The following is a 16,197-nucleotide window of genomic DNA, read 5'->3' on the forward strand; positions in this document are numbered from 1 at the left end:
CATCATGGCCAAAATGCCCACTCAGGATGAACTTGATCCTGGACTCTCTTGAAGAAGCACTTGCTGTACGTCGCGGACAGGGAGGCAGCCCCCACCCCGTGCGTGCTGGGTTTGTCGGGGGCCTGGGGACACGCGTGAAGGGCAGCACAACCTCACTTCCCGGAGCTCCCCTTCAGGAGTAACAGGCAGCCACCGTGGCAGACGGAAATGCTCCGGCAAGGCCAAGTACGAGATGTCGCGGGCCGCAGAGGGGAGACTCTGACCCAGCCTGGGGGCGACAGGGAGCACAACCAAGAGGGCCAGCACCGGAGCAAGAACTAAAGGACAAGTTGCAGTCAACTAGGCAAAGAGTCGGAAATGAGGAGCTTCCTGCGCGCAGGAAGGAAAGACAAGGAGGACAGAAACTGTGGCGTGAGGGCCGCCAGAAGTAGTTTGTTTTTCCTGCATGTGAAATTGTGATTCGTGACAAAAAGAAAAGATATTTGGTCTAAAGCCCTTGGAGTTTTCTAAGTGAGGAGTTCAGTGGCTTGAATGACACCTGAGTTTATGTTAATGAGATGGCTTTTGGAGAGCCCCTAGCGAGGGGGAAGCAATCAGGTGATGAGCAGGTTGGAGCTTACCCCCACGCCCCCCCACCTTCAGAGAGTGGAGCTAGCGGGGCTGGAGATCACCTTCATCAATCACTACTGTGGGGTTGGGACGGCCCGCAGGGAGTGTGGAAGCTACGCGCCCTTTCCGCATACCTGTCCTATGTGCTTCTGCATCTGGTTCTTCCTCTTTTATAATATCCTTTATAACTGACTGGTAGATGTGCGTAAATGTCTCTCGGAGTTCTGGGAGCCACCCAGGCACATTAATTGAACCCAAGGAGGGATTCTTGGGAATTTCCAGGTAGCATCAGAATTGATTGAGTTAATTGCTTGGAGGTGCTGGAAAATGCATACTGGAGGGAGCTTTGACCAGAGGCAGGGCCTGGCGGGGGTGGGGGGGCGGAGTTATAGGGAGCCCTGTCTAGAAGATCTTTTCTTACTGGGTTGAGGGACTTAGACCTGGTCCCTTGGGTACGAGGGGCCATGGAGGTATTTTAACAGGGAAGAGAGCTGGCCAGTTTGTCCTTTGCATTGTGATCAACTGCCATTTAAATGGCGCTTTTGATGATGTCATAAGCCAAAGGAAACTTAGGACACCGACCACGGGCAGGTGGGGTAAAGTGCAGGTGCAATGTGGACTTTGACCGAGAGCCCCACGCCTGCTCTGTTACTCAGCAGCCATGGTACGTTGCTGACGGTCCCTGCCATTCACTGGGCTTCCCTTTGTTCCTCAGCAGTGGCGCTAATGGGAGGGTCCCAGGGCAAAGCACACGGAAGCCTTGCCCAGATCTGTACTCCCCTAACGTGAAATCTCCCGGATGCATCATTCACGTGCATGGTACTATCAACTTTAAGAGACAAATAAAAACAAACCCTACATGCACGAAAAATGCAGCGAAAACAGTTGGAAGGATTCACACCAATTTGAAAATGGGGATCCCTTTGGGAGAAGTGGAAGAAAACCCAGAGTGGAGCTAGAGATCAGAGCAGGATTTAGGCTAATCTGGAAAGGTTTTCATTTTTTTACACAGAAAAGGTATTCCTAGGTGACTTGTGTGTTTAAAAGTCGCTTCTACAATGACCTAACAAAAGCCCTTGACAGAGAGTAAGGGGTTCGGTGTTCTTCTCTTCCACTTGCTAACACAGTGAAATTCGGGGGCCATTTCCTAATCCACCTTCATTCCAACCCCAGGCCAAGGCCACACTCCTTTCTGGCCCATTGTAGTCACTCAAATATTTGTCAAACCCCTTTCCTGACAGGGTTAGTGATTCTCTCAGAAGTGGGTTAAAGGTCTCTGTTGGAGCCCTGACCTCAAGGTCTCCCCTCTAGCCTTCTGGCATACCCTCAACTCTTCAGGAAGCACTCTCCCTCCTCACTTCTGGCCTTAGGGCTCCTCGCAGGAAATGCAGAGAGATGCCTGCCTTTCTTCCCCTGACTAATACCTACTTGTTCAGCTCTCACTCTTCCTCCTCCAGGAAGCCTTCCCTGACTCCCTGTAGAAGATACCTGATGATTTAGCCTCCCAACATCCTCTCCATCTTTGGCAATGCTGCCCTGTTTTTTATTTTATTTTATTTTTTTTAGGAAACCACCCCTCTCCCATCTGAATCCTGAGCCTGTGTGTGTAGAATGAGGCTATTCCACTCTAGGCTCCAGGCTTGACCAGTCAGCAGGTTCCTTTCCTCTGGAGGCCGCCGAACGGCTGTGACCTAAACCAAGCCCCTGCGGGTCAGCCCAGGAGTCTTTGCTGGAGGTATCAGGAAACAGGTTGCCTTTATCTGCTGGAACTGCTGAGCCAGAAAGCATCGGCCTGGAGCTATAGGCAGACATTTAGCCAGCACAAAGGGAAAGGCTGCCTTGAGACCGGAGCCAGAGAAAGAAGACTGGGCCCAGGAACACGGAGAGATTCCCGATGGATGCCGCTGTGAACGTGCCTGGATTCAGCTGCGCCTGAAGCCCAAGTCTACCTTGGCCTGAGACAGTTACATGATGATTTGAGATGATTTCTGTCGCCTTCCACTGAACAAATTCAGACTGATTTATCCCATGGGTACAATTAGGCACCCTCTCTGGCCTTCAGAACCTCTGATGCGGCCCTCGCCACCACACTCACCACACAAAACTACGCGTGCACAGGAATTGGAGGCCCAACCCTGGCTTCTGTAATGGCATCACACTTTTGCTCACCCTACCTTCCTGCTTCTTGGGAACAGGAATGTCGTGTTCATTTCTACATCCAGAGGCGTTTTGTGAATGAATGAATGAATGAATGAGTGAATGTCTTCTGATTGGCCATGAGACTTTAGTAGAACAAGAAAAGAGAGTTGTTTGCTCAGAGGCCTACCTTCTACAAGGCTCGGGTTACGCTCTAGACGTCTCTGAGTTGACAAAGGGTTATTATTTCTTAATCTCTCCTCATCCAGACCTCAGCAGAACCAGCCCCACCCATGGGACACAAACCAGTCTCCTATTACAGAAAAACAAATCTGACCTGGCCAGTTTTCTGCTTGAAACAACTTCAGTGACGTGTTTGCAGGAGGGAATAATGGGGGAGGGAGCATTGCATCCAGGGGACATTCTACGCTCTAGCACATTCCATTGTTTATTGCTTGATTCATCCAGCAAGCATTTAATTAGCATGTACTATGTGCTGGACACTGTACATGTTACTTCATCTTCACAGCAAGCTTCTAGGACCACGTATTTGTTTCTGTTGCTGTGTAACAAACTACCCCAAACTTAGGGGCTTAAAACATTTATCATCTCACAGGATCCAGATGCAGCTCAGTGGGACGCCTGTGGGTCAAGGTTTCCTATGAAGCTTCAGGGCTGTGGTCAGCTCAAGGCTGGCCTTGGGCTGAGGGTCCATTTCTAAGCTCATTCAAACGGTTGCTGTCAGGCCTCGGAAGGGTTGCAAGCGCACTCCCATGGACGTGGCAGCTGGATTGCCCAGGGCGATGGATCTGGGGGACAGCGGAGAGTGTCCAAGAGAAAAGCCACAATGTTTTCATAATGTAGTCTTAGGAGCGACATGCCACTGCTTCCGCCATCTTCTGTTCTTTGGAAGTGAGTCAGTGAGTCCAGCCTACGCTCTAAGGAAGGGGATTACACAAGGGAATGAATACTGAGAAGTAGACTAATTGGGGTGGCACTCTTCGAGGCTACCTGCCACCGGTAAGGTATTATTATCCTTCATTTCATACTCCGACACCCAGGTAAGGTATTGTCCGACGGAAGTGGTTTCCATTTCACTGGACTATCCAGGAGGCCAAGGCTGTATAAATGATCTACTGCCATGTAACCGATTACCCACAATTTAGTGGCTCAAAATCACTGATTACCTTACAACATTGCTTCTTAGGGGCAGGGATTCAGGAACATCTGCTGGGGGCAGTTCTTTGCCACAAAGACTCCTCTGTCATGGTGCTTGAGTATCTTTATGACACAGAACCCAGCTTCCTCCAGAGCAAGTGAGTCAGGAGAGTTAAAGCAGGAGCCTCCGTGCCCTTTACAACCTGATCTCAGGAGTCACACGCTGTCATTTCTGCAATGTCCTGTTGGCTCCCAGGTCAGCCCTCTTCATCGTGGGAGGAGATTACACAAGGGCGTGGGAATATCAGGAGGCGGGCGGCCACAGGGTGCCACAGGATGAAGAACCCTAAAACTCAGCTGTTAGGAAGTCACTCCCCTGAGCAAAGAGATCCAGAGTTTCCCCACTTACTCCTTAGCTCCATCTCCCGCTGTCATTGGGCCAGGGGGTGCCGTTGGGACCGGCAGCCTGGTTGTGTACAACCCCAGCAGTCTCTACAGAGATCCCCGTTGATGGGCCCCGCTCCCACCCTCTCTGTGCTCTGGGAGGACCTGCCACCCCAGGAAGCCTCCATGCAGCCTTCGTGGTCACTACTCTCCCTCGACACGCGAGCTCTGCTTGGATGCTGGGATCCAGCAGGGGACAAACAGACATCTATCCTCCCTGGAGAGTTTCCAGTCAAGATGCGAAGGCAGACATTAGCCTATTACAATAATTTAGTCACAAACTCTGGTTCTTTCAAGGAAAACTACCAGGTGCCATGAGAGCTTATTCTGGCCGGGCACGTGTTCTAGCACCTGGTTCAGGTGTAAGTGTCTGAAAATCCAAAATAACAGCCCAGACAAGATAGATGTTTATTTCTCTCTTGCTTAGACGTCTGGGTAGGTGTTTGAAGACAGGTACTGTGCCACGCAGTGACAGAGGTCCAGGCTCTTCTGGTCTTGTTGCCCTGCACTGCGTGGCCTCCACCACATGGTCCGGGATGGTGACATCCACATTCTGGGAATCTAGATGGAGAAAGGGATGCAGAGAGTAATGTACACCAGCTGTCCCCAAAGCTGCCACAAGCTGCTTCCCCTTACATATCAATGGCCTGAACTTAGTTACATGGCCCCACCTAGCTGCAAGGGAAGCTAGGAAATGAAAGTTTCATCTTGAGCACCCATATACCCAGCCAAAAATTGGGAGCTCCATCATCATACGGTTCCAGTCTGGGCTCTGTTCACAGTTCACAGTTCTGAAGAAAGGAAGAGTGGCTTTTGGGAGACATGTGCCTTCTCTGCCCACACAGCAGCATGGAAGTAAGAGAGGAATGTGTTCCAGGGAAAAGGAACAGGAAATGCAAAAGCTTGACGCCCAACCCCCGCCTCCAGGAGCCAGGCCCTCTATCACAATGCCTCTCAAACTTAAATGTGCCAATGAATCTCTTGGAGATTATGCGAAATGCACACTTGATTCAGTAGGTCTGGGCTGGGGCCAAGAATCTGCCCCACGATGCCCTAGCAGCGGGCCTGTGGACCACATTTGGAGGAGGAAGACTGGTGGCGGTATGTCCACCACTACATGCCTCCCTCCTGTGCAGGGCCACAAACAGTCCTTCGGGTCCAGTGGCTGCTCAAGGCCCCTCCCCCCTTCCTGTTGCCCTCAGGTCGCTAGTTCAGGCTGAGATGTCTTCCTCTCTCCTAAGAGTACCAAGTCCCTTTTTGAATGAATGAATGAATGAACGAACCAATGAATGAATAGAGAATGCCAGGGATCAGAGGGAAGGAGAGGCAACTGATCAGGCCATGGGTGTGCTCCACGGGGAAGAGTTTGGTTCGGGATCCCACCCTAGAGCAGCACCCCCTGCCTACGCGCCCGCCCGCCCCAGTACTGAAGCGCTGCATCCCACAACCTCCCAGAGGAACGGGGAACACCATTGCCCTCTATTTATAGACAAACTAACCAACCGCCCGAGGGCCCTGCTTTTAGAATAGGAGCATCCACCTTCCTCTCCAGGGGCTTTGGAAGGCGCAGTCACCAGGACCTGCTGGTGTGAGAGGAACCGGGAAGTTCAGAAAGCGTTTCCTCTACAGGGGTCTTATGTTATCTCCACCAGCATCTCCTGCAGTCCATGGAGATGCTGGTTACCTGTGAATTTCACAGAAGGAACCTGAGGCGCAGGCACTGGGTCGCAGGACCTGTGAGTTCTGAACACAGGAGCCTCAGGTGACTGAGCCGCCACGAGGTGCCAGGCTCCGCACTGAGCCCACTTTCTCATTTGACGCCCCAGGAGAAAAGCCCTCCAGCAAGTGCCAGGGTCCTTTGCGTGCACACTGCGGAACGGGGTGGGACTCAGGCGCGGGGGGCCTTTCCCAGAGGGGCCCACCAGGGAGGCGCCTTTTTGTGAAGCTGTGCGCCTTACGAAGCTGGAACTGCCCCATCTCCCTTCTCACGCCGCACGAGGCCCTCACCCGGGGCTGGGCGCTGGGCTCTGGGCTCTGGGCACGGCCCCATTCTGGACCGTTCCCTGCAATCGCCACAACGCAAGGAATCCGTTTTACAGATGCCACAAGCGGGGGCGCAGGGAGGCAGAGGGCTTTACCCGAAGCCCCGAGAGAAACAGAGAAGGAAAACTCGGGGGCGGGGGCCTTGGAGAGGTCAAACGCATCCTGAAGGCCCCCTTCCCCTCGGAGAGCCTCGACCGCCAAAGTCCCCCCCCCTCCCCCTCTGGCCGGCGGGCCCCTTAAACCGGACGGCGGAAGGGGCGTCCGGGCGGCGGCGCCCAATGGGCTGCGCGGAGCGTCACTTCCCGGCGGCGGGAGGCAGCGGCGGCTGCCTGGGCGGGGGGCGCCCGGCGGGGGCGGGGCGGCCGGAGGAGGCGTTGGCAGGCGGCAGGGACCCACGCGGCGCCGCGGCCCGCCAGGCCTGCAGCGCTCCCACCCCGCGGCGGCGACGGCACGATGCCCTTTGACTTCAGGAGGTGAGTGTGGCGACCCCGGCCGCCGGGGAGCCCCCTCCGCAGGCACAGGGAGCGCCCCGGCACGCTGCGGATTCCTCCTGCCCGGCGCGCAGACGCGGCCCCTGCCCCGCGCATACCTCGGCGGGCCCCCGGGACCCCGGGCGGGCCGCCTGCCGCACACAAAGCCAGCCAGAGCCGCGCGGGGTCCCATCGTGCAGCCCCCCACCTCCCCGGGCAAAGCCACCCACCTCGGGCCGCCCCAGCCCTGCCCTCCCCGGAGCCCGCTCCCCAGCCTGCCCCGCTCCCCAGCAGCAGCATGTCCTCGCACTTCGAAAGCCCGCACCCCTCCCCCCGTTCTGGGTCACAGATTTGCGCCCTCCTCCAGATGGGAGCACAGTAGCCACCCTGTCCCCCACCTCTGCAGAGCCTCCTTCTGGGGACCCCACCCCAGCCGACAGGTGCGTCCTGGGCACCTTGAAGGAGCCCCCAGGGACCTGCAGGCTCTGCAGCCCATCCCGCCGCCGGGCAGCTGGAGGGTTTTCCGTTACCACGGGCTCAGGCTGCCCCGACTGGGCGGACAGAGCAGGAGGCCTGTCCCCAAGCCAGTGCAGGTCCTGGATGTGGGGGCGGCGTGGGGAGGGGAGAGGCCATGGAGCGTGGGGCAGTGCTGTGCAGGGGCCCCAGAGGGTCTGCCCTTGGCTCCAGTCACCACAATGGGTCCTTCGTAGGTCCGCCGCCTCCTGGTCCACAAAGAACGGGCTAGGCCTTCTGGAAGCCTGCCTGGGAAGGGGTCTCCGCCAGACTGACCTTTGGGATGTGGAGCCCCCGGGGATGCCCTGGCCAGAGGCAGCCACACAGCATGGGTGCCTGGTCAGGGAGACGGAGCGTTAGTGTGGGAGCTGAATTAGAATTCAGGCTCTGCTCCTTCCGCTGAGCAGCTGGCTCCGTTCTAGAAGTCAGGGAGAAGGCTCTGCCTGCAGACCTCCCCTAGCTGCTCAGTTGGGTGACCTGAGCGGGGGCCTGAGTCCTCTCAGAATCCCCGAATCTCCACCTGCGGCGTGGGGCTAACCAGAAAGTCCCACCTGTGAGGACTGGGTGCAAGTTTAGAGCTCAGAAGTGGGAGTTAGTGGGCGAGAAGTTTCTCCACGAGGCCCTTTCCTTGTGTACAAAACCGGGACCCCAGTGCCCCCTCGCCAGCAGGGACTCCCCTTCCTGACTGCCCGTGCCTCCCTCCAGGTGTGAGTGAAGTCAGGCTAAAGGGACCGCCTTCTCCGCCAGAAAAGCCTGGCAGTGACCCCCACGGCAGGTGGGCACGGTGGGGGGGCTGGCCTTGGCCCTCTCGCATACTCCAGCCTGTCCTGGGCCCCGATGCCATCTCGCACACGTCGGCCGGCTCACTGCACCTTCCCTGCAGCCCCAGGCCTGGCACCGTCTCAGACAAACACTTACAGAAACAGGGCAGTTTCGGACAAGGGAAGCCCCTCTGGGGGACCTCAGGGGCCGTCCTCCCACTGACATCAACATTGGGGCTGTAAGAGCTACCGCTGGCACATGGACCTGGTACCACAAAGGCTCCCCTTACCCAGGCTGACAGTTCGGGCCCCTTCCCCTACCCCATGGGTTTCGGTGATTTTTGACCTTGGAGGAGTCACCGCTTTTGGCCATTTAATCCCTCCACTCTGTACGTAATCCCCTTATTTTAAAAGGAGAACGTTGAGGTTCCAGGGCTGAGGGTCTTGCCCTGAACCTCACCGGTGCCAGGTTGAAGGGTGGGTCACACATAGCTCCTGACCTGGTGCCCCTTGAGTTGGAGGTTTGGCATGTTTAGTGCCACGGGGTCCCCGCTTAATGCATCGCTTTAATCAGTTCCTAAGAGCGTGGGCTCACCACCTGCCCGAGAATGTGGATTCAACACTCTGCTTTCCCACCTTGGAGGATGAGCCATTTGCAGCCAGAAAACTGCACTTTTTAAAGATCTAACACCGGGGCGCAGGTTCTACGGAAGGTTCCGCCATCCCAGACACCGTCCTCTTCTTCAGTATTGCGTCAGCCAGGCTCAGCCCTCTGCCCCGTGCCCCAGGGTGCAGGGCTGGGAGACACGTGGCCCTGCCCAAGGGGAGGCAGGCATAGGGCACTCACCCTTGTCACCTGGGAGAGGGAGTTTTACTCATTTCAAATCAAAGGAAGGGGAGACTTGCGAGAGGGTGGAGCTGGGATTTGCATTTGGGGCTGTTAGCTCCAAAGCTTTAGCTTTGAGAGAAAGGGGAGGGTTTGGGGGTTCCACAACTCCGTTGCCTCCGTTAAGAACCATGGGGAGGGGAGAGGGGCATACTCTGATTGGGCCCCTTCAAGGCTTGGGAGAAAACCAGCCTTCCTGGTCCGTGTGCACTCCTTAAAACAAAATCAGGAGGATTTTGCCCTTTCTCATCAATACTTGTTTTCTCACTGTCCCTGGGGCCTCGTGCGGCTCCTCCTGCGTGTTTTCCTGCCTTTAACGGGGATGAGAGTTGGGAGGGTTTGTTGGGAGCATTCAGTGAGATACTTTGTGTTCAGCGTTTATTAGACACCAGGTAAGCTCCCAGTAGCGTTTGGCCACTGTTTACATTATTTGTGTGATTTCATGGAAGCACCTGTATGTCCTAAGAACATATAATTCACTTGATTTATTATGCTTATTTTTTCTCCCTCCCGTTAAAACACGAGCTCCCTAGGGCAGAGATTTTTATCTGTCTTACTCATTGGTAACTCCTGGACCGCACTGGCTTCTTGGAAGGGCCTCTCAAGGAGCCGCAGGCCCGGGGGTGTGATTTGATGGCCAATTCTCCCTTCACCCGGCAGGTTTTCAGCGATTGGCGACCCCCCTCCCCCCTTTCCTTGAATTGGCTTTACATCGTTGGGGGTGGGGGAGGAGGCAGAGTCCAGAGGAAGGATCCTGGGCCTTCAAAGATTACTTTGTTTGCTTTGCTTCTGTTGCATTGTTTCATTCCTGGCTGAACACTGCTTGTGACCCAGATCCGGGGGCGTTGGCCCAGACCGGACCCAGTTCCGGGGGGCGGGCCACGAGTACCACCTGCTGCCTCCCGCTCAGCCTGGGGTAGGTGATGGGGCAGTTCCTGCAGCTCAGGCCCCGGGGAGCTTGGGCTGTGCTTTCAGGGAGGCAGAGGTGGTCAGCTCCCTCACGATGGGGGTCCCCTGAGTTGGAACCCCAAGGCCTGGGGGTGCCACTACCCTGCCCAGACCAGCTGTGTCCTATGACATCGTTCGTTCGGCAGCCGTCCGTCTCGAGAGACGATGGTGTAGCTTCTTAAGAGTCTATCTGCACCGCCGAGAATGGCTGTGCAGTCCGACTCGGGAGTGACACGGTATCTGTCTCCTCCCGTGTTGAATCGACATCTTGTGATGACGCTGGAGTGTCCTCTCCAGTGAAGCTGAAGCTACAGAGCCTGGGCAGGGTGATATGGAGGGTCTGCTGTCCTATGACAGTTGACGTGCCTTCTTGGAACCTCAGTTTCTTCATTTTAAAGGGGATCGGAACCTTCACTGACACACCAGGAAGGGTAGATACAGGGGCAAGCGAGGTGTTTCTTCACGGTAGGGCCGGCTGTGTAATTTATGGAGCCGGGTGCAAAATAAAAATGCAGAGCCCCTTGTGAGGAAAGTGTGAAGAATTTAAGGACGGTGACAGCAGAGCATTGGACCTTGTGCTACTACACAGGTTGCACACCCATATCAAGTGGCCTGCCCTCCAGGAGACCCCAGCCGGCCCCAGCCCTGGAGGAACCCCGAACGTGTTTTTCTAAAACTGACAGATTTTTTCATTTCCTGGTCTCAGCCTTCAAGCAGGGTTCATTGCTTGGAGGGTCAAGTATGAATTCCTTAGCTCCCTCCGCGGCCTTGCCCGAGGGGTCCCCTGCAGACCCTGGTAGGCCCCCCTCAGTCCCTACACCAAGCTAAGCCCCAGCTTCCAGGGTGAGGGGGCAGAAGGGGACCCTGAGCGCAGCGTTAACACTCAGCAGACTGTAGCTAACACGAGCTCTTGTGTGTCTGCCCTGCCTCATTCCAGAAAGAACTGGGGAACCATAAACTGGACAAGAAGTTTTTAAAAATTTAAATAAACTTAAAAAACCTAATCTAATAATGATTAGACCAGAGGAAATATTATGGGAAAATCAAGCCAGTATTTCGAGTTTGTTGGGCACTCCTGGGGGCCGGACATGTTGTAAGGATCAGACGGATGTCAGCTCATGTAACCCCCCCAGCAGCCCTACCAGGCAGACCCTGCCATCCCCCGCCTCACAGATGAGCCCGTGGGGGTGCAGCGTGGAGGACCACATGGGTGGGCAGAAGGCGCTGGGCCCGGGGCCCACTGGTGACCTGTGGGCTCGTCTCTGAAGTGTTTCCCCTTCTGCTCACCACCTTCAGAGACTGAATCCTTCTCTAATTGGAGTCATTGACTTTCTTCTGGTCACTAATCCTTTCCCAACGGTGCTCATTAAGAAGCTTAAACTCATCCACCTTTTTTTTTTTACACTGGCCTCAGGTGGCCTGACACTCGATTCCGAAATTGTTTTTAAAGACCCCTCCACTCCATTGTGGCCTTGTTATGGGAAACACTCTCAGAAACCTGGTTCTTACCAATGCAAGCAGGGTTTAATGGTGATCCGTTTTCATGGAAGAGAACGGGGCCTAGCTAAGGTGGGGGCGGGGGAGAAGGGCGAGAGCAAGGGAGGCCAGGGCAGGGGTGGGCTGAGGCTGGGTGGGGCTGGTGGCCAGAGGGGGCGAGTCTTTTGTTCAGAGGACTCATATAGTTGGGGGGCTGGGGGCAGGTAGGGTGTGAATACCCAAATGTGTTAATGGGCTTCTTCCTTTGGGCTCTGGGTTCTTTACCATCTTTCAGGCCTTGGGATAAAAAGAGTTTCAAAGGGGTTCTTTCCCAGAGAGTGGAGATGATACATAGAATCAAGGACTGCAAGTCTGTGGGTGAGACATGTCTCCCTCTTCCTTCCCGCCTGCCTTTGCCATCTGTCCTACCGAACAGGCTCACACAGACTTAGGGCGTCTCACTCTGGACAGTCCAGGGGTCCAGGTTCCCCTCTTCGGCCACCGGGGCCTTGGAGCAAAGAGCGTGTGTTTGTTTACCTGCTCGTCTGGGCACAGAAGGAAATGGAAACTCTCCTTCCAGGCGGTTTGGATTCCTGGCCGTGATGCCACAACTTCCTGAGACGGGGCTTTAGCCAGCTGTGGTCTCGTGGAGTTCTGTCCCCACCTGGTAACCCTTTCGTACCTGAGTTTGAGCTGCTGCAGGCAGTTTCCTCCGGCATTGACAGGCAGGCAGGGTGTGAGGGGGCTTTGGGGGTAGGGTTTATGCACCAGTGAACCTCAGTGCGGGCTGTACCCTCGAGTCACTCCAAGTCCCCAAACTCAGGCAGCACTCCAGACCCCAGTCAGGCTCAGAGGGTGGGGCCCCAGGCGTCAGAGAGGGGGGAGGGAGGGAGAAATAGAGGCAGAGACATCAATTGGTTCCCTCTCACACATATCTCAATGGGGGGCCGAACCCACAATCCAGGCATGTGCCCTGATGGGGAAGCGAACTGGCGACCTTTCGCTTTATAGGAAGATGCTCAACCCACTGAGCCAGTCCGTCAGGGCCCAGGTGTCAGTATTTCTAAAGCTCCTCATATCATTTCAGTGCACAACCAAGACTGAGAAGGTTGCCCTGAATCCGGAGAACTGGTAGCGAGCAGGTCTTTGGAGGAGAGGCAGGGGGTTGGAGTCTGGCCCCTCCTGGCACCCCTGTGTGACTTGTGGCAAGCCAGTTCCCTGCTCTGAGACTTTTCCCACCAGTCAAGTGCTCCAGAAGGGGTCTTACCTTCCCACGGATACCCCAGACCATCAGCTGCAGCATCCCGGAGCTTGTTAGACATACGGTCTCTCTTTGCCCCCTTAGTCCGAACCTGGGTCAACAAGATTCCTGGGGACTTTGGGTGCTCAGTGAGGACAAAGCCTTGCTCTGTGTGACGGGGCAGACTTAGCGTCTCCCGGCCTGTGCTCCTCCACTGCGTTCCCCACTTGCAGATTGACAGCACGTGCTGACTTAAAGGCTTGGAGAAGCCCTGAATGAAGGGACCCAGAGTGCCTTGGAGAAGCCCAGCTTTTACCAAACTTACTGTCTTTAAGTCACCCCGTTGCTCATAGAGCGCTGGGTGCCATTTCTCAGAACGTGGTTTGGGAAACAGCCCTCATTGATTCCTTAAGGAAGTGGTAATTAGCCTAATTGTTGTGAACCTTAACATGTAGGTCTGTTGATTTAATTACATTGGTTGTATCTGCAGGAGAAGTACAGGACAGGACAGAACCTCCAACACTACTGTGTATTGGTATTTAGAAATCCCAGCCCTTGGGAGAGGCAGGAAGAACTCGGGGTTGGTTCTGTGTACTTCCGGCAACGAGCGCGTATGCAGAGGGCTTTATAAGTCCCCCGGTCAGCCAAGTGGGCATCATCGTTGCTGTTTTAAGTGCAGGGAAGCAGCTCGGGTACATCAGGGGGCCCTGGGACCTGCGCACATCCGACAATGTAATTCACCCCCTGGGACCTGCCAGGCGGCACACCTGGACAGGCAGCGCGATGCGTTTTAAACGAACTGAGTGTTCTGCTAAACCCCGTTGGAGAGGAGAGGCCTGGCTGTTATTAAACTTAAGCCAGGTCGCAGGTCCCCGAAACACTGGGGACTGGTGTTGTGACAGCCCCTCCATGACGCTGACTCTCTGGAGGAGGACCGGATAGGAGCGAGCTCATCCTATTAGTAATGCCCGCCTGTTCCCCAGCTTCTGCCGCATTGAGCCCTGCGCTGGGCATGTCATGGGACTTAATAGTCACTCTGCCCCATGGTGGAGATATGACTGTTAGGAATTTATTTTATTTAAAAATTAACATGCAGTGAGATTGACCTTTCTGGGGGTTGTGCTCGTCTGTGAAACTTAAGACATTATATCATGTAACCGCCGGTAAAACCCACAACTTAGATCCAGGGCAGTGCCACCCGCCCTAGAAATTCATGCTGTCACATTATAGTCACACTATTAATTCAATTTTTAAAAAAATTGTAATAAGAACACTTAAGATCTACCCTTTTGCCCTGGCTGCTGTGGCTCAGTGGATTGAGCGTCGGCCTGCGAGCCAAATGTCGCTGGTTCGATTCCCAGTCAGGGCACATGACTAGGTTGCACGTCAGGTCCCCAGTTGGGGGCGTGAATGAGAGGCAGCCACACAGTGATGTTTCTCTCCCTCTCTTTCTCCTTTCCCTGCTCTCTAAAAATAAAATAAAGCAAACAAATAAATAAATTATTTTAAAAAAAAGATCTAGCCTCTTTACCAATTTTTTAAAAACGATTTTATTTATTTATTATTAGAGAGAGGGGGAAGGGAGGGAGAAAGAAAGGGAGAGAAACATCAACGTGTGGTTGCCTCTCACGCGCCCCCAACTGGGGACCTGGCCCGCAGCCCAGGCCTGCACCCTGACTGGGAATCGAACCTGTGACCCTTTGGTTCTCAGGCCGGCGCTCAATCCACTGAGCCACGCCAACATGGGCTTTAACCAGTTTTTAAGTGCATGGCACAGCGTTGTACAGCAGGTCTCTAAAAGTAACACATCTTGCGTAACAGACTTTATAGCCGTCTAGAGCATCCAGTGTCCCTTTCTCCCTCTCCCTGGCATCCATCCACTCTTCTACTTTCTGCTTCTCTAAGTCCGACTGTTTTAGAGAAGTCATGTAAGTGCTCACATGTAATGTGTGTCCTCCTGTGACCGCCTTATTTTCACTTAGCATGATGTCCTGCGGGTTTATCCATGGCGTTGTGTATGGGAATGATTTCCTTCGTATGTGCATATCATGTTTTCTTCATCTGTGCATATGTGAGCAGTTAGGTTGTTTACACAGTATTGTGCATAACGCGGCAGTGAACATGTCTTTAAGATCTTGGTTTCAATTCTTTTGGGTAGATACCCAGTCACGGGATTCCTGGATCCTATGGTAGCTCTAGTTCTAATTTTTGAGGAACCTCCTCGCTGTTCTCCACAGTGGCCACACCAGTTGACATGGTGCGTGAGGGTTCCCTTCCCTCCACATCCTTGCCAGCCCTGGTTGGCTTTTGTTTATTGTCATAATAGCCGTCCTCGCAGGTGTGAGATGCCTCATTGCGGTTTTGCGTTGCTTTTCCCTAATGATTCGTGATGTTGAGCATCTTTTCATAGATATGTGGCCATTTGTATGTTTTTGGAGAAATGCCTGTTCAGGTCCTTTGCCCAGTTTCTGGTGGTTTTTTTGTTGTTGTTGTCATTTTTAAGTTTTGGTTTTTTCCCCCCACTATGGAGTTGAAGGGGTGTCTTATATATTTTGGATATTAACCCCTTTTCAGATACGTGGGTTTCAGATATTTTTTTCCCTTTCACTCTGTTGTTTTCTTTAGTAATTCGATTTTAGGTCGGGGAGCCAAGGCTCAGGGCTGCGAAGCGACGGGCCGGGTCACACGGCTGGGGAAGTGCAGGACGGGGACCTGAACTTGGCGGTTCCTGAGCCGGGGGGCTTCACCGCGGTGCCGTCCTGCCTCGCTGATGGTTGATTATTAGGGCTCCCCATTAGGCCTTCTGTCCCCACCACAGCCACTGACACACGGAGCTCTGTGCGCCAACGGAGGCACTTGGGCTGTTGTGGGGGATTGCCGGCTCCAACAGTACGTTCCTGGCGTGGAGAAGGGGTCTCCAAGTCTTCAGGGGAAAGTGCGGCATGGTGGGCTGCCCCTGGCTGCACCCGCAGGAAGTCCTAGACTGCGGGGCCCTCCCTCTGAGGGCTGCCCACCGGGCTCCCCAGGGAACGGACCCTCCCCCTGGATTCGCGTCTCTTCCCCGTGTTTGCCGGCTGTGGGGCCCTGGACAGGACACAGCCTCTGGGAGCCTTGGTCTCCCTCAGTCGCAAGTTGGGGTGCTGCTCCGAGCCACGTGAGATGGGCTCATTCAGAAACCAGGCCACCAGCCGAGAACGTGGGAATCTGCTCGCCCCTCCCGGCCTTGCCTGCAGCACAGGCCTTGCGCCTCGCCTGGGAAACCTCCGCAGAGGGGCCTCTGGCGGCGGGCGTGGGAAACCCCGGCCTCTCGGGTTTGCAGGCCAGTGACCTGCTCTCGTGAGGCCCTCTGGGGACGTCAGACCCGGAGCCCCGACCCCTCTCTCTAAGTGGCACCCACAGGTGACTCCAGACAACGAGACAGTAACCCGGGGAGAGAGGAGGTGGTCAGTTACACACCCAGACGCCCCAGGGTGGGCGGGAAGGGGCAGCTCCAATTCGGCTCTGCAGCTGGTG

At 54.9% G+C, this 16,197-nt stretch overlaps 1 protein-coding gene and 1 long non-coding RNA gene across 2 annotated transcripts in view; one reads left to right on the forward strand and one right to left on the reverse strand.

Annotated features, from left to right (window-relative positions):
* Positions 1-4,736: 4,736 nt before the first annotated feature.
* LOC150001016 (uncharacterized) lies at positions 4,737-7,842 on the reverse strand. The gene is made up of 2 exons (XR_016513342.1): positions 7,650-7,842; positions 4,737-4,908 (listed from the first exon to the last, which is right to left on the reverse strand). It is a non-coding gene; the product is annotated as an uncharacterized LOC150001016 (long non-coding RNA).
* ERGIC1 (endoplasmic reticulum-golgi intermediate compartment 1) overlaps positions 6,748-16,197 on the forward strand; it is a 77,952-nt gene continuing 68,502 nt past the window's right edge. The window contains exon 1 of the mRNA XM_090288586.1: positions 6,748-6,863. Coding sequence (XP_090144712.1) covers positions 6,844-6,863 — 20 coding nt within the window. The 5' untranslated portion in view covers positions 6,748-6,843. The remainder of the gene's footprint in view (positions 6,864-16,197) is intronic.

This window comes from Furipterus horrens, unplaced genomic scaffold (genome assembly GCF_987537825.1).
Source record: "Furipterus horrens unplaced genomic scaffold, mFurHor1.1.pri manual_scaffold_10, whole genome shotgun sequence".
Taxonomy (NCBI): Eukaryota; Metazoa; Chordata; class Mammalia; order Chiroptera; family Furipteridae; genus Furipterus; species Furipterus horrens.